Here is an 18,330-nt window from a genome sequence, read left to right on the forward strand (position 1 = left end):
AAACTAGTGAATGATGGAACCAGGATATGAAGGATTGACCTTTTGGCTTCAAATGGTTTGCCTCGGCGTAATCCTGTATCTTTGCTCCCCCACCCCCGGCGCCCAAAATAAGTTCAGCAACAGTTCTGTAGAGAAGACATCTACGAGCTAATTTGTACAAAAAAAGAAACAGTCTGTATTTCACCATTGTCAAAACCTTGAAATTATTCTGTAATTTTTCTACAACCATTAGGATATCCCAAGCATAGTATATCACTTAATATTACCCACAAAAACATTTCTGAAAAAATGTCCCATGTGACTCAGGCAGGTGCCCAATGCCTCTACTTCTCCAGTGCTGGAATTACATGTCAATGTCTTTCATGACTCAACCTCCTAGCTTATCCTTTTGTGTAGGTGTGTTCCGGGAACATGTCTGCTCTGTATGCACATGTGCATAGAGGGCAATGACTGACTTCGGACGTTCTCAAACTAAATTTATTTTACTTCTAATTATGTATTATGTGTGCATCTACACAAATGTGCGGGTTAGTGAGGAGTCTCTTGGAAAAGGAGTTATGGCTGAGGAAAGGTCAGGGCTCCTCCTCAGCACTGCAGTCACTTCAGGTGGTAAGGATGGACCTTGGGTCATCATGCTTGTCCTTTCCATCAGCCCCATTTCTCTCTTTTGGGACTTCCCAACACTCAAAGTCGAAAAAAACGCTGGACTTGTCACCAGTCACCATGGCCTCTGATTATGATTATTAGCATCCCCCGCACCAAGCTTTCTTTACCTAAACAAGTGTTTTCCTTGTAACTAGAATGTACTGAGAATCACTATTCTTTAACACAGTATCAGTCCAATTATCCACTTAAGATGAAGAAGACAGTCTTAGGTAAAAACTCAAATCAACCAGTTATAGAAATATAACTAACCTATCTGATATTAAGCCTAAACAGGTGGCTATGAGGCACCGTGTGAGTGCTGAGAATCAAACCCAGGTTCTCTTGAAAAGTGGCTAGTGCTTTTAACCACTGAGCCGTTATAGAATTTCTTAACCACAGTAGTTATCCCAAACACCACTCCTAGTGCAGTCCTACGCAATGTAAGTTACTTGTACAAAGTCTTTCATTTAATCATGCCACTCCTAAACGCTTGTTAGAATGAAGGAAACTCCTAATTTTTAAGGCAGTCGTACTTGATGCTTCTTCCACACCCTAAGTCTATTACTGTTTACACTGGGAATGTACCTTAATAGGCTTATTAGCACATCTTTCACACTCAGATGCCATAATCCAAGTTGTGTTTCTTTTTTTTTTTTTTTTTTTGGTTTTTCGAGACAGGGTTTCTCTGTAGCTTTGGTGCCGGTCTTGGAACTAGCTCTTGTAGACCAGGCTGGCCTCGAACTCACAGAGATCCGCCTGCCTCTGCCTCCCGAGTGCTGGGATTAAAGGCGTGCGCCACCACCGCCCGGCTCTTTTTTTTTTTTTTTGAAACAGTTTTCTTGTGTAGCCCTGGCTGTCTTCAAACTCATGAGATCTGCCTGCCTCTGCCTCCTGGGACTAAAGACATGTGCCATCATCACCTGGCTCAAGCAGTTTCTTTCATTTGAAAAAAAATTTTTTTTTTACTATGTTTAGAGAATTATTTGTATGTGTGCCTCCAGGCCAGAAGAGGGCGCCAGATCCCATTACAGATGGTTTTGAACCACCATGTGGTTTCTGGGAACTGAACTCCATGACCTCTGGAAGGAAGAGCAGACAGAGTAACTGCTGAGCCATCACTCCAGCTCTCAAGTTGTTTCTTTTTTTTTTTTTTTTTTTTTTTGGTTTTTCGAGACAGGGTTTCTCTGTGGTTTTGGAGCCTGTCCTGGAACTAGCTCTTGTAGACCAGGCTGGTCTCGAACTCACAGAGATCCGCCTGCCTCTGCCTCCCGAGTGCTGGGATTAAAGGCGTGCGCCACCACCGCCCGGCTCTCAAGTTGTTTCTTAAATGAACAGAAATTGTGTAGTTATTTAGTGACTGAGAAAGTTCCTATGGTAATTTAATATTATCAGGTCACATTAAAATATTAAAATTTAAAATGTTTAACAAATCCAGCAAAGCAATTATAGTTAACACAATTGCTTTGGTTTTGTTTTTTTTAAAAAAATACTATGTAGAAAGTAATCTACAACTAAGAATATATTATTTGAAATTTCTCCACTGAATTCTAAACTACAGAGGCTGGAGTGTGTGTGTGTGTGTGTGTGTGTGTGTGTGTGTGTGTGTGTTGGGGGCCGGGGGAGAGGGGGACGGACGACCAAATTATAAGTGGACGGTTTTGCTTGTGATGGAGGGGAAACAAAACCATTTTGTGAGAATGTAAATGAGAACAGGATGATAAAGAAAATTCAGATTAGAAGAAAAAATGAATGTATTTTAGAGTTTTGGTATGCAATGGGGACTTAATTTTTACTAATATTTTAAGGTATCTTATCAGCAATAAAATAATTTATATTCATCCTCTCTGAGAACTTTGCACTGTTAGATACACTTTATAAATAGGAACTACTACAAAGTCACAACATAAACAGCAATGTTATCTAAAGCTTAAGACACTGTACTTTTTATAGCAATTGATTTCAGGTAATTAAGTTAATTTTAAACCAAACTGAGCTATATTACACTGTAAGAGATGCTGAGGACCACATTGAGCTTTATAGGCTGAGACCTTGGCTCAAAAATGCAGAGACAAAAAAATTCTACCAGTCTTACACTGCAGGGAGACTGCCCAACACTGCTGAAAAACAGCAAAAATGTTATACACAAAGTAGAATCATAGATAATCTTATCCTCTACCTGGGTCAGGAGGAGCCTGTTGCTGCCAATGTGGATATGCATTTCCCCATCCCTGGGGAGCATATGGGGCTGGAGGACCACTGAAAAGACAAACACAAATACCATTCACCAAAAGTCAGAATCTCTATTAAAAGAAATAAAAATTTGTTTTATGTGTAGGTTCTGCCTGTCTATGTGATGTGCAACCAACCACATACAACTGGTGTCAGATACCCTGGAACCGGAGTTATGGATGGTTGTAAACCACCGTGTGCTGCTGGGAACTGAATCCAGGTCCCTCTGTAAGAGTATTACGTGCTTTTAACTGCTGAGCCATCTCAGCCTAGGATCTTTAGGGAAAACCCAGAACCAACCAAATCTAGTACTTACTGAGGAGCTGGACCAGGTGGTCCTGGATTGTAAGGTGCAGGGTTGTATGGTCCCATTGGAGTTCCAGGCCCTGGAGGCCCAGGAGGCCCATGAGGACCTGGAACCCCATGGGGTCCATGGGGTACAGGTGGCCCTAAAGGATTTACTGGGCCCTGCAAAAAGAAAAAAAACAAACAATAACAAAAAAGGCACACAAAACATATATAATACACTCAAGCAACCCCAAGGCCAACTACTCTTTCATTTCTACTCAAGTAACAAGTTTAAATTTACCTTCCTCTCCTGAAGCTGCAAAAAAATCTCAGATTATAAAATGTGAAATTCATTAAAATGAGCACTAGCAATTCCATTTAGCTTTTTACTCCTTTTCAAACAATGCTATTTCTCATTTTTTAAAAAAAAATCAGACCACCTAGTTCTTTTACTTTCCTAATATCAGACAACCATTCTGACAATATATTTCCCAAACTGCATATTGTCTAGGGAACACTTTTTAATTCTCAATCTAGTATCCCAAACAACTTTCTGTCACAGGAATCCCATTTAAACCAATAATTTCATCTACCGTCCTCATGTTGTGCCCGTCATAACTTTCTAAATAGCATATAAAGTTCCTCCACAGTTGATACAACACAACACATCACGGTTATTCTATATAACCTCAACAGAACACTTTTTACCATTCCTCCCTTATCTGGAAGTAAGATCTCACTATGTAGACCAGGCTGACTCATGAGATTCGTCTGCCTCTACCTTCCAAGTGTTGGGAGGATTAAAGACATGTGCTATTATACTTGGCTTCCTTCATTTCTTTTTTTGATAGGCCACCCTGCAAAACCTACAAGAATCATTAGATTTAGATGTCATAAAACATTTCTTTTTTACAACTGACAACTAATATTAATACTTTTGAACAAAATGCTTACAATCTTTAAAAATTTTAAGGGCTAGAGAGAAAGCTCAGAAGAGCAGTGGCTATTCTTCCAGATGTCCTGAGTTCAATTCCCAGCAACCACGTGGTGATTCACAACTATCTATGAGATCTGGTGCCCTTTTTTAGTATGCAGCTAGAATACTGTATATATAACAATCAACCGTAAAGAGCACCACATCCACTGGACAGTGGCAACACATACCTTTAATCCCAGCAACTTGGGAGGCAGTTCTGTGAGTTCCAAGCTAGCCTGGTCTACATAATGAGTTCAAAGCCAGCTGTTACACAGAGAAACCCTGTCTCAAAACATCAACAATAACAAGAGATGTTACTCTTGTAACTTGAGTTATAGGCTTTCTGGGAACTCAGTTTGGGTCTTCTAGAATTGTTACTGCTGTGCTATCTCTACAGTCCCAGAAAATGCTTCTCCCATCAAAATTACTTCCTTTGAGTATGAACATGCACATGCCACACTGTGAATGTGGGGACAACTTTTGGTAGCTGGTCCTCTGCTGCCACCATGAGGGCTCCATGTAGCACCCCAGTCATCAGTTCTGGTGGCACATTAAGACAGCTCAGCAGCCTGACAAAATACCTAAACTGAATTTGGCTATCAACTTCCTCACTACTAATGTTTACTAGGACACTTATGCTGTAGTAAGCACTAAACCAAACTGTTAATATTGTTTCTCAATATGACTCAACAGAAAGCCTGATCTAGGTCTATTAGGCTAGGGGAAAAAAAAAAATCAGCTGCACACAGTGGTTTATGCTTACTCCACCACTGAGAGGAAAAGGCAGGCAGACCTTTGCATTTAAGGCCAGCCTTGTCTACACTGTCTCAAAAACAAACCCAGAGCCACAGAGAAACCCTGTCTCGAAAAACCAAAAAAAAAAAAAAAAAAAAAAAAAAAAACAAACCCAGAAAAATGAAAATGTGGTTACCCATCTTTTTACTCTTTGGTGTCAGTTTTTGGCATTGCTTGACTTGCAAATATCTTCAGTTTATGAACAATTACAAGGTGTATATTCAAACTTAAGACATTTTTCAAACTTCCTTTGTTGTTGTTGTTGTTTTTTTTTTTTAAAAAAAAAAACCCAAAGAAGTGAACCCCTATCTGACTCATTATAAAGCCATAGTGGTCAAGTCTCTGTTGCACTACCAGAAAACTTTCTATCTAGCCCTGTCCTGAAACTCACTGTAGACCAGGTTGGCCGTGAACTCAGAAATCTACCTGCAACAGCCCCCCTAAGTGCTGGGATTCAAGGTGTGTGCCACCAACGCCAGGTAGAATATCTGTTAAAATAGACACTGTTCTACTCTACTTTCATTTTATTTCTGTGTAGTATGCTGTCTCCATGTGCCTTGTTAGTGGTGGGTGCAGATGCACTGGTGCTTGTGGAAGCCAGGGTCAACACCGACTCCTCCAGCATCTTTCACTGAGTGGTCTCTCTAAGCAAACATGTGATGTGGGAATCCCCTCTATGTGCTGTCATTCCCATTAATGAATAAAGAAACTGCCTTGGCCTGTTGATAGGGCAGGGAAGACAGAACTGAATGCTGGGAGAAGGAAAGAGTCAGAGAAAAGCCATGGATCCTCTGCCTGTGAGACACCAGTTAGAATCTTGTTGGTAAGCCACAACCATGTGGCGATACAAAGATTAATGGAGATGGATTAAATTAAGAGTTAGTCAATAAGAAGTTATAGCTAATGGGCCAAGCAGTGATTTAATTACTACAGCTTCTGTGTGCTTATTTTAGGGCTAAGCTAGCTAGGGCGGCCTGGACCAACAAGTAGCCCCCTCCTCCTACAAACATGGATTTTGCTGGGCTAGGTGGCCAAGGAGCTCCAGAAGAATCAAACAAGTCTATGTTTCAAACCTCTGATGATTGGTAGCCAGTCCAACAGTCAGAAATTATAAATTACTTCGGCAGAATGGGAGATAAATACCTTAACTCACTACTTTGATGCAGCAGGGATGGGTAGTGTGGGCCTTGATAAACACTGAACTCCTTTAACTAGTTAGGCTACCCAACTGCTGCCAGATCTAATATTATCTCTGATCTATGGACACTCAACTGTGAAGTGGCATGGTTAACAAGAATACTTGTAATTCTGGACATCTTTCCTATATTGTTACATGATCGTGTGCTGTACCACAAAAGCTGTAATTTCAGATGACAAATTACACTTTCCCATGGTACAGTTGAATTAAGTACCAGGAACTACATTATAAACAAGTTTAAAGGGTACTCACCCCAATCTTCTCTTCTATGAGTTGCCGAGCGTAGTCTATTTGCTGTGGAGTGCCACGAATTGTAAATAACTTCATATTAGGATCTGCGTTAGGAGGAGGATTTCTCTGAAGCTCTATTCTTGCACCAGACTGCTGGCTTATGCTTTTTATGGTTTCGCCTCCTAAAAAAAGAAAAAAAAAATTAGCTCAAAGAATATAAGAAATGCTGTAATTTAAAAAAAGTTTGATAGTATTCCATTGGACAATAATTTGTTAGGATTTTCTACTTATTCTGGTCTTCTATCTACAACTCATACCAAATACAGTAAAGTCTATTCAAACATAAATCCTAACATGGGTAAAAACAGTAAAACTTCAAAAGAGCTTTTGTAAGAAACAAAAAAAAATTAGCCGGGCGTTGGTGGCGCACGCCTTTAATCCCAGCACTCGGGAGGCAGAGGCAGGCGGATCTCTGTGAGTTCGAGACCAGCCTGGTCTACAAGAGCTAGTTCCAGGACAGGCTCCAAAACCACAGAGAAACCCTGTCTCGAAAAACCAAAAAAAAAAAAAAAAAAAAAAAAAAAAAAATTAACCTAAATACAATCCCAAAAAACAAAACAAAACCAGTCACCCCTAATTCCATTAGGATCAAGTTTTATTTCATCAATGGATAACTGACCCCTTTCCCTAGAAGCCAATGAAACACAAATCCCATTTTTAACAGTGTTGTTTTAGTTGCCATGTAAAATCCCTTTCCTACTAAAATACTTCCAAAAACAAAAAAAAAAATCAATACCATTTTGTGTACAATAAAGTGTCCAGAAAAATCAGTTATGTTTAACAAAGAATTTAAAATACATTGCCTTTTCCAATTATCAATCCAGTTTTTCCAGTTGGCACAATGAAATTAAATTCCTGCAGTCCACCAGGTGGTCCCATATTCCAGTTGCCTTGACCTCTACCTCGTCCTCGCCCACCAGGTCCAGGTCCACCAGGATTACCAGCCTGAAAGGAGGAAAAAAAAATGAACAAAGAAATGCTTTAACAAAATTAATAGTTTTATTTCCAAACTTTCCTATTTCTCAACAATGAAATTAAGAGATGATTTAAATATTACTTGACAAAAATATTCACTTAATCAATAACTTCCTTTTTCTTTTGAGAAAGGATTTCTGTGTAGCTCTGCCTGTCTTCACAGAACTGTGACAAGCGTTTAAGAAGCCCTTCCTGGACCTCTCCATGTCTGCCATCAGACCCTGTGGGGTTTGGGGTTACATGAACATTTGTCTCTGACACAGCTTTTGACACCCTACTTTTTCTGCAGTGTTTCTGCAGCAGTTCTTCTGCCCTTAAAATTTTTATCTTAAAACAATGTAAATGTTTAGTCATTTTAATACACCAACAGATTCTAATATAATATGGAGGGGCACTTTTCAGGTATGATAAAAACTTGCAATGAAAACAAACTGAAAATGTTAATTTCCTATCAAACCTGAACACTTCGTAGAAGGTCTGTGATAATCTCTGCAGCATGCTGACATCTGTCTGGAGGTCCTGTTATCTGTGCTATCCTATCAGGTGTTGTTCCATCATCTACAAACAAAAAAAAAAAAAAAGAAACAAGGAATTATGACAAAACAATTATGAGTGTCGGGATTAATAGCTATCAATTCTTAGAACACCAAATATACCTTACTTACCTGGCTTAAACTGAATTCGAACACCAGCATCATTTTGTATTTTTTTGATCATTTCTCCATTTCTTCCTATTACGATGCCAACAGCAAATCTTGGAATTGGGACCTTAAGGAAGTAAAAGATGAAGTATATTAAAAAATATAATTTTGCTGGGCGGTGGTGGTGCACGCCTTTAATCCCAGCACTCGGGAGGCAGGCAGATCTCTGTGAGTTCGAGGCCAGCCTGGTCTACAAGAGCTAGTTCCAGGACAGGAACCAAAAAGCTACGGAGAAACCCTGTCTCAAAAAAAAAAAAAAAAAAAAAAAAAAAAAAAAAATTCTCGGGGCTGGAGAGATGGCTCAGAGGTTAAGAGCATTGCCTACTCTTCCAAAGGTCCTGAGTTCAATTCCCAGCAACCACATGGTGGCTCACAACCATCTGTAGAGGGGTCTGGTGCCCTCTTCTGGCCTGCAGGCGTACACACAGACAGAATATTGTATAATAAATAAGTATTTCAAAATATATATATGTATAATTTCTCAAAAATTCATCTTTACCAAATCATAAAAATATAGTAAATGATCATGTCAAACAGTAACAAGAAAGAAATGGAGAAAAGGGACGTATAAAAAGAATTCAGCTCCGAACAGAACACGAAAGCACTTTGTGGATAGGACCCAATTCCGGATCCAGCATGTTTACTTACGTCTATCCCTTCATTTCCTCCTATTCTTGAGCCATACTCATTCCGCACTTCTCTGAAACCACCTTGATCACGAATTAATTCTAAGACCATCTCCTTGGCTTGCTAAAATAGAGTTATCTAATTTAGAAAAATTCTCAAAACAGTTTAATGCTTATTATCACCCCTCTCCTGCCTTTTTATATAAATGACAAAGTAAGGCTTACCTGAACTTTGTATGGGTCACCCGTAATCCTAAGAGGTTTATCAGCACCAGTATTTTGAGGCCCATCTTGAATCATAACCATTTTAACACCAGCCCGTTCCTATTATAATCATGAAAATAATGCAAGTTAACAACAACAAAAAATAATAGTAACTGGCTTTTAAAAGACAGAATAATAATAATAATTGTTATCATAACAGTACCTGAAGCTGTTTAATAGTCTCTCCCCCCTTTCCAATAACGAGTCCTGCCTTGCTGGCTGGAATCATGATTTCCTGAACTGCATTTCCAGGTCCATCACCATGATGAAAGCCAGGTGCTGGTCTTCCCTTTTCAACAATCTGGTCCAGTAATCTTTTTGCTGATCTGTAAACAAATTAATATAAAAATGTGTAGCATAACCAACCTTACCCAAAAATGAAACATAACAGAGTCAATCAATTTGATTCTAATCATTGGTGTCATACAGCAGTTGAATTTGGATACACATATGCATGGTGAGGCAGGAAGAAAAAGCAAAGCCAAAGGGAATGTGAAAAGGGGCAGTAATAAAGCGACCATGAACCAAATAAATACAGTAATTTAGTCATAAGAAAGATGTCTTGAAGTAGGAAGAAATGGTCTTAGGCAAATGAACACAACGGAAGGCTGTGTTTCAGTGTAGGATGAGGTAGTAACTTCTCACAACTTTTAAAGTTTTCAGTAAATGAGCTTAAGTTGGCGTGGTCGCTTGATTTCATGAGCCCAATAAAATACTCTTTTCTAAGTTGCCCTCCTTGGTGTTTTGCCACAGCAACAGGAAGTAACAAGACACTGAGTGGGGTAGGGATGGTGGACACCTTTGGGAGGTAAGTTTGAGGTCAGTCTGACCTACAAAGGGACAGCCAGGGCTACACAGTGAAACCTTGTCTAGAAAAACAAAACAAAACCAACCACCAAACAACAACAAAACAAACGACAATGAGTGTTAAAGAAGATTTCGGTAGTTTTAGATGACATCATCAACTTATTTATATGTAAGTCAAATCAAGTTTTAGTAATTTTGTGTCTATGAATACAACTCATATGTGTTTAGGCCAAATTACAACCATCGGTGCCATTCTTGGCGTAGTATCACCTTTTGAAATAGGGTCTTCTCAATGGCTTTAAAGCCATGAAACAGTGTAGGCTGGCTGACTACAAAGCCCCCAAAGTCTGCATGTTTCCAACACAAGACTGCTCATATTACCATGCCAAGTTTTTTTGGTTTTCGCTGTTAGGCACAAACTCAGTTCTTCCTACTTGGAAAGCAAGAACCTGGATGTGTTACCTCCCTGGCCCCTGTTTTTTAACAATTTTCTGTCTTAGATGATGATCTCTATTATTCAAGAAAGGCATGCTATATATAAACTTTAAAGTGAAGTTTTCAAGGCACTAGTAGAAGACACCGATAAGGAAAGAATGAAAACACAAAGTCTTCACATTGCTATCTAAGCAGACTTAACATTTTTAAACTTACTGGACAGATTCAGGTGTTCCGGTTAGCATACAAGACCTTTCTGGAAGGCCACCACTATCTATAATTAAATAGAAAGAAAAGCTTAGGTTAAAAATAGATAAAAAGTAGCATCATCATCTTCAGAAACTTAAAAAATACTCATATCTTCTAGCCACTCTCAAAAAACTTCAAGGGCTAGAAAAAAGGGGCCGGAGATAGAAGAACAAAATGCATACACAAAAAGAAGAACGTTACCAGGAGCTATCTGTATTTTGCATCCAGATTCCTGCTGTATGCGTGAAATCTGTTCTCCTCCTCTGCCAATTACTAGTTAAGGAGGAAAAGGGAAGTTATTATTTACCTTAAATTTTTAAAGCATATTTATATTTTGGAAACTAAAAAAATGTTACTTACTAAATCCAACCATTCCATCTGGAACTTTGTATTCTTCTGTCATTACAGATCTGCTAAGAAATAACAAAAACTAGTATTTTCTTCAAAGGGAGATGTGTGCTTGGACATGAAAGGTAGTTTTATAAATCCAACCAAGGTCTCCTAAAAGCTCAGACTCCTGTTCTTAAATTGGCAGCATGTGTAAGTGAGCAAGACAGCTAACTGAGTATATAAAAGAGTCAGAGTGAATGTCATTTTACCATTTACTTTACTTTCTTTCTTCTAAAATGTGTCAATTTCAACTATTTTTCAAATTACCAATTTCTTACATAAAAAGGAAAAGATTCTATATCATCTTCCCAATAGGACAGAAATAAACCACCCATACAAAATTGTATATAGACATTTTCAATATAAACTAACTTGGTTGGTTATATACACAATTCAACTAAGACTTGCAAAGTACTTAAGGTTTTGACTATACCTTTGCTGCTGATGCATCGGAGGTAACTGTGCTCCAAAAGCTTAAGGAAAAAACAAACAAACAAAACTTCAGAGTTTAAGTTTACTCAACACAAGCACACCAAGTATTCTATATTCTTTCCTTGATGCATATACTGAAGAAAATAAGAGATTCAGACTATTCAAATCATCACTGATGGCTGCAAGAAAGCCAAGAAAGGGCAAATATACTAGCAATGGCACACTTTTTTTTTTCAAGTGGCACATGCCTAAAAACTAGAGTTGTTACACATACATGGTCACAATTAAAACAGAATTATTATCTAAGAAAAAAAGCATACATCTGTAAAAAGAATTCTGACTAGACGTTCTTAATACCTACCTATCCTCTTTGGCATGGAAAGGCATACCTTTAATCCCAGCACTGGGAAGACAGAGTAGATGAATCTCTGTGAGGCCAAGGCCAATCAGGGTCATAGAGTGAGCCTGGCTCAAAAACAAAATTCTCCAAACCAAAATCCTCAACCTATCCAAAAGTATAACAGTTCCCAGCACCCACACAAAGGATTGCAACTACATGTAGCTCCACTCTGAGGGAATTCCCATGCTATCTTCTGGTCTCCCGAGTGCACACAAATTCACACAGATGCACACATACATATATAATTTTATATATAAATATATAAGCAATTTAAAAAGTCATAACAAAAACTCAGCTTGAAATACTTACAGTCATTTTGGGGAGCAACTTTCTTTGCATCTGGTTGATCTGCAAAATTAAATGTTTTTTTTTGTCAATTAAAAACAAAGCTGCCCCCCAAGCAAGAATGCCAATGTTTATCAAAATACCTGATATAAAGGTTTACCACTTGAACCACCAAAATTGCCACAATTCAACCTAGACTCAAAACTCTAAAAACAACAAAACAAAACAAAAAACCCAAATAAAACAACCACACCCACAAAACCTAAATTCTTTCATTCTCTTCCTGTTTAAGCAATGCACAGACACTTTAAATAGTTTAGTGTAGACTGCCTTGGCGGGTCACTCAGTCTAGGGTTGTAACCCGCCTGGCAGATCAGTAATTCCAGGGTCCCAGAGAGGCGCTATCTGAAAGACATGGGCAGGAGAGAGGAAGAAAACCATGCTAGGTTTGTCAGAGCCTCCGTTTATTTGAGTCATGGTTACAGCTTATATAGCCCCTGGATGACGATTCCTCAGTCAGGAAGTCACAAGTTGACACTCCTAGTTCTCTAGATAATTGGAGTGTGGGGTGGGTTCCGCTAACAGATAGCACTCTATTAACAGATAATTGGGTGTGGGATAGGCTTTGCCAATTTTGGGGGGAAATGGCTCCTGACAGTTTAGAATGATACAAAACAAAGAATTTAAATGCTGGTGAATACCATATGCTAAAAGCTAATGATGCTTCTTCTATGGTAAGAACTAACAACTAGGTATAGATAGCTATATAAAAATCTGATATATCAGCTATATAAAAAATTGACATATCGCCGGGCGGTGGTGGCGCACGCCTTTAATCCCAGCACTCGGGAGGCAGAGGCAGGCGGATTTCTGTGAGTTCGAGACCAGCCTGGTCTACAAGAGCTAGTTCCAGGACAGGCTCCAAAACCACAGAGAAACCCTGTCTCGAAAAAGAAAAAAAAAAAATAAATAAAAAAAAATTGACATATCAAAAGACAAGGATAGTTGACAGTGACCACAAAGCTTTAATAAAAAGGAAAGCTCATATTACAAGACAGTTTCAATCTAAACTGTTTTATTCCCAAATGAAACACTTCACTACATGAGTTTAGCAAAAAAAAAAAAAAAAAACCTCAAAGCAACTATGTGACTGCCTTTCTCAAATAAACAAAACACATACATTAGAATAGACAGTCCATAGTTCAAAGCACTACTATTGTCATTTTCCCCACTTCAAGGCTTTTGTGTAGCAAAAATTCAGACACATAAACCAAGAGACAGCTGTGTCCACTTAAGAATCCACTGGCTTGTTTATTTCGCGTTTACATACTGAACACAGGTAATAAATAAAAATTCCTGCCTTTAAAAGGAGAGGGCATTCCCTCCCAGTGTGTTGTACTGCTCGGATTTGTCCAAGAGCCATCTACACATAAAATAAAAAGAATATATTACACACAACATCTGAAGCATCATTAGCTCATTTTTCTTGCATTTTAAAAACCTCACTTGCAAATACTTAAAAGGAAACCAAGTATTCCCACTCAGGGCTACAATTACATTTCTATATGCTCAATTAGAATATCAAAATTCACACACACAGAACTAAGACAAAAAAAGCACACACTTCTAATTGCAGAAGTGTCAATGTTTTTTAAAAATAAGCACTATAAATCCACTATACAAGCCTTTGAAGTGAATTTCGAAGTAAATGAATAAGCAGCATACCAAATAATTGGGAAAACCAGGAAAGTGTTTCCTAAGCAATTTATATTTTTGTTTTTATTTTTCAGTATTAACGAGAAACCTGTGCAAACTAAGTATACTCCTAAAACAGGAAAAAAAAACGAACTGTTTACTATCCCAATAATACTTTCTCCTAGGCTCACATTATACCTACCTTTTTTCTAGATCTGTCTTTTCCCCCCTTTCTGAGATCGATACATAGTACTATGTCAACAATTTATTTCAATAAATAAGAGTGAAAACCCCTCATCATTTGCATACTGTGCGAGATAACTATAATGATTCCTGGCTATAACTTACCGCCATCTTCTAGGGGTCTCTTTTGTCCCCCATAACCATAGTCATTTGAATTCAATGATGTACCAGCATCACCCCCAATTTTTGCTGCAATCTTAAAAAAAAAAATCAGAAAGGTTACAATACTAACATACATTTACTACTCTAAATTTCCTATACTAAATTTTCTACAACAATACACTATTGACTTGTTAGGATTAATTAAAACTATCATTAGTAGTTTAGGGAGCTAACAAGGAACGGTATGGGATTAAGCTCTATTTAAAAAGCCAGTTGGGCGTTGGGGATGCACGCCTTTAATCACTTCAGGCAGAGGCAGGCTGAGTTCAAGGCCAGCATGGACTACTATAAAGCAGAATCCAGGCCAGCCACTGCTGCACAGAGAAACCCTGTCTCGAAAATAAAAGGAAAAATAAACAAATATATGACTGACATTTCTAAGACACTGATGTGGAACTAACCTAATTATTTGTTTATTATAAGCAGAAGACTGGGGGAGGCTAAGAGTATATTCAAGGCCTTACACCAAATATGGATCTGTTAAGTCATATCCCTATGTCAATCAACTCTATCTCCCAGGGTTATTAGATTTCCTCTTCATCTACACCCATACCAGCACACACAGTCTATGAAAAGGTCTACAGCCTAAGCCTTCAGTGGTGATCAACTTTACTAACCACCTGTCATTTCCCCATTAAAAGCTTATTTCATCTGTGGGTACCTATGGGTACCTAACCTTCTTTCCTGAAGGTTTTCCTAATCACATCTGGGAACACATCTTTTCCACCCTCTGATCTCAAAATGCAGCATTTACAAACTGCGCGTTGGGGATCTAAGTGTGGGGCTGATAAAGGCAGTAGGTAAGTGCCAGAGCAGATGGCATACTGAACTAGAGGAAAGTGGTTTAGACTGTGACCACTCTTTACAGTTAGCTTTTATAAACACTTCTGAGGTTACTCGAACTCCAAGAAACATGCACAAGAAAGTATACTTTTTTATATTCCATCCAGCCATAGCTACACAGAGACCTCAATTTCCTTACTATGGGATATCTATTGATAGTTCTACAACTGTCCAAAAGAAAATCAAAGTTGGTGCTTGATTCATTCATTCAAGATAAAGCAAAACCTTAAAAAATTGAACACCGACAAAGACTAGAACACCACAAAGCAGATAACTCTCCAAAATTAATCTTAGAAAATCATTTTTTTGGTAACCACAAACATTAAAAAAAAAAAATCCCTGAAGATCAATCAATTCCCAATGCAGCAATATAGTCTCACTCTGTCGCCCAGGCTGGCCTTTCTTTCCCCCTTCTCACATGTTGGAATTATGAGCTCTATCGATTTTATTAAGCATATATTGTGTATGGGTAATGTCTGATTTTAATTCACACGTACAATCCAAGCTTCCCACTTGGATTTTTGCCCTACTTTTTCTTCAAACAAGTCAGCACTTAGCACCATTCTCACTGCCGTTACACATTTTGGAGTTCAAAATGATGATTCCCAAAAGATAATGACCTGAAAACAGTCTATTTTCTAAATGCCGATCCACACTTTCCTTAACAGTTCAAGGGTGGAGGTGCTAATCTACTTCTAGTGTGCTGTTTAGAGTCTTTGTCAAATGTTCTCAGACATTCTGAGCTTCGATTGCCACATCTTCACAAATGGGAAACTTCTACACACCTCCCTTACAGGACGGCTGTGGAGATTACATGTTCAACGCAGATCCTAACATACAGCATACCTTCACCAATTCATCACAATATGTAATTCAATTCTAAAGCAGAGTCCACAGCAACACTTCAAAATTGTTTTGGTCTAGGCAGGGTAGATGTCTTTAATCCTAGCATTTGGGGGTCAGAGGCAGGCAGATCTCTGTTGAGTTCAAGGTCAGCCTGGTCTGTGGAGTGAGTTCCTAGGGCAGCCAGGGCTACACAGAGAAAAAAAAGTGTTTTGGAAAATTAGCAATGCTTTATCTATCCTCAAAGACACAGGTGCACTATACTTAAGAAAAGTGTGGGCCTGCAATTCCAGCACTCAGAAAGCTGAGGCAGACTCAAGTCCTGGAGGATAACAAGATAGCAAGGATACCTCTTCATCTCTAGGAGTTAACTTTCAGATCACACAACTTAAAATTGGGCGTGGATGACATACACCTTTAATCCCAAAGGTAGAGGTGGGTCTGATGTGCACAGTGAGTGCCAGGACAGCCAGAGCTGCGTAGTGGGACAACACACTAAGGATATCTGCTGAATTAATTGAACACACCATGTACCTTATACAGAGCAAGGTCCTAAGGGATCACTACATACTTAGAAAGTTCAGGTGAGAGCGACACTGTAATCACAATCGAGGCTTGCTGGCAAACAAAGCTTATTCACTTTGAATCTAGCTAGTGTTCCTCATTTTCCCACCTTTTCCTCCTCATATTCAATTCTAATGCTCCAGCTTACTCTTGGACTGTCAGTCCAGAAACCCTCCCTTTGTACAGGCAGCTGCTTCTTCTCTGTGCTGGCCAAAGGCTACCCCACCATCACCACCACCAGTGCACTGCATGAATGTCACCATCCACTATCTTGCACAGTGCCTGCCTCACAGTGCAAACATTTACATAACTGTCGTGCTTACTGTCTTATTAATCAAAGCATTAGCTATTCTGTTCAATGATATTTGATTCCTGGATTATCTCACACCTTCCTTAGAAAACGAATTACACATTAAACATTTCAAAGCTGAGGGGTGGAGCACACCTGCAAGCACCAAGGATTAGGTAGGACACCCTAAATCTCAGACCAGCCTCTCCTTTTACAAACCCTGGTATCAAAAAAATTTCCTCAAGAGGCCCAGATAAAGAGACTCATATCTAAGGCTGTCCACTCTCATGCGACTTAGGTGGGAGAATCAACTCCCAAGTTATCCTCTCAATTCTACACAAACCACGACAGTCACTGAGCCCTCTCCACAAATAAATAAAACGATTTTTCTTCAGTATCCGTGTACTAGATAGTTAAATACGCTAGATGAATAATAGACTAGTAAATCTTCTAACACGTGATTTGCCACATCATGGTAGAGCTGATAAACTTTGACTCAGTAATCTTTCGGTCCTGAGGGGGGTAAATTAGGAAGTAAACTAATATAGTCAAAACCGACTTTTGCAGTATTTGTTCAACACTATTATAAAATGTCTAACAACTACGATAGAGTGCCATAAAAAGATGTTTTATTAGCTTACACCCAAATTCCGTAACGTCTTTTTGAGACAAGGTCTCTTTGTTGTCCTGGCTGGCCTCAAACTCAAGAGATCTCCCTGCCTCTGCCTCTGGAGTGCAGGGACTAAAGACGACGTGCCCACCAAGACAACGCTACATTTTTAAACCACAAAGAAATCAGAGGGCTACCTGAAGACACGAAAGTCCAGAGTTGGAAAAAATAAGATTTTCAAGTACAAGCACTTTGTCTCTCAACCCGCTAAGTGGTGCCTTCGGGGCAGCAATACGTCCCAATGGAACACAAAGAGGATGGAGGTTTCGCCTCGGGAGAGACAGATTCAAACCCAAAGCTCGGGGAGAACCGGCCTGAGGCCATTTTTAGCTGGAGGGAAGAGCCGGAGGGCTGAGCGCCCCGGGGAAGGGCGCTCGGGGAGCCTCCCCGGGCCAGGCGAACGTTACCTTCCGGGGAGGGAGGGCTCGGCGGAGCGGTGAGCACCGCTAGGCGGGCAAGCCCGTCCTGCCCTAACCGTGACCCGGCCTCCCAGAACCTTCCTTCCCCGCCGCTGTGGACAGCAACAAGCACTTTACCGAACGGAAGCCGACCTGAGGGAGCCGGGCCACGCTGCGGAAGTGGAAGCCCCGGGGCCACGTTTGGGGAGCGCGCGTGGGAAGGGAGGCTCAGCCCGGACCTGAGCCGAGCTCGGCGTCGAGTGCCTGGGACCCCGGGACAGATGGCTGTCTCCGGCTTAGCCCGGGAAGCCAGCGGGGAAGGGGCCTAGCCCGCCGGAGGCTCTCGGGGAAGCCGCCGCGCTGCACGCTTACCTGCCGGGCTCTCTGCAGGGCATCTTTGAAAGCATCGTTAACGCCTCCTCCGCCGCCGCCGGCTGAGCCAGACGAGGGCGGAGGCACCGTTGAGTAGTCGGCCATGCCCACGCTACAGCCGCCGCTGCCGCTTCCTCGCGGAGGATCCCCGCTCGGCTAACCGCTAAGAAAGGAAGAAAATGGCGGCCGTAGACGCTCTATCACATTCTTGTGCGACCATCGTGCCGTAAAGGGGCGGGGACTAGGCGGCGGAAATCTCGCGATG

The 18,330-nt window shown here is 40.1% G+C and overlaps 1 protein-coding gene across 10 annotated transcripts in view; it reads right to left on the reverse strand.

Moving 5' to 3' along the window:
• The window catches only part of Fubp1 (far upstream element binding protein 1), a 29,957-nt gene extending 11,661 nt beyond the window's left edge, over positions 1-18,296 (reverse strand). The window contains exons 1-17 of one of the 10 annotated variants that reach the window (XM_041637424.1): positions 18,066-18,292; positions 14,030-14,120; positions 13,347-13,409; positions 12,011-12,049; positions 11,303-11,342; positions 10,840-10,892; positions 10,681-10,752; positions 10,447-10,504; positions 9,152-9,314; positions 8,950-9,048; positions 8,747-8,848; positions 8,063-8,165; positions 7,855-7,955; positions 7,226-7,367; positions 6,384-6,544; positions 3,191-3,342; positions 2,822-2,901 (exon numbers count right to left, since the gene is read on the reverse strand). In XM_041637424.1, the coding sequence (XP_041493358.1) occupies positions 2,822-2,901; positions 3,191-3,342; positions 6,384-6,544; positions 7,226-7,367; positions 7,855-7,955; positions 8,063-8,165; positions 8,747-8,848; positions 8,950-9,048; positions 9,152-9,314; positions 10,447-10,504; positions 10,681-10,752; positions 10,840-10,892; positions 11,303-11,342; positions 12,011-12,049; positions 13,347-13,409; positions 14,030-14,120; positions 18,066-18,170 (1,624 nt within the window). In that variant the 5' untranslated portion in view covers positions 18,171-18,292. Of the gene's footprint in view, positions 1-2,821; positions 2,902-3,190; positions 3,343-6,383; positions 6,545-7,225; positions 7,368-7,854; positions 7,956-8,062; positions 8,166-8,746; positions 8,849-8,949; positions 9,049-9,151; positions 9,315-10,446; positions 10,505-10,680; positions 10,753-10,839; positions 10,893-11,302; positions 11,343-12,010; positions 12,050-13,346; positions 13,410-14,029; positions 14,121-18,065 lie in introns of all 10 variants that reach the window. The other 9 variants (XM_041637320.1, XM_041637366.1, XM_041637259.1 and 6 more) reach the window with 9 other exon arrangements.
• Between the last annotated feature and the right edge of the window lie 34 nt (positions 18,297-18,330).

The sequence above is a fragment of the Microtus oregoni genome, unplaced genomic scaffold, assembly GCF_018167655.1.
Source record: "Microtus oregoni isolate MIOR12 unplaced genomic scaffold, Mior012 000000F_ref0000247, whole genome shotgun sequence".
Lineage (NCBI taxonomy): Eukaryota > Metazoa > Chordata > Mammalia > Rodentia > Cricetidae > Microtus > Microtus oregoni.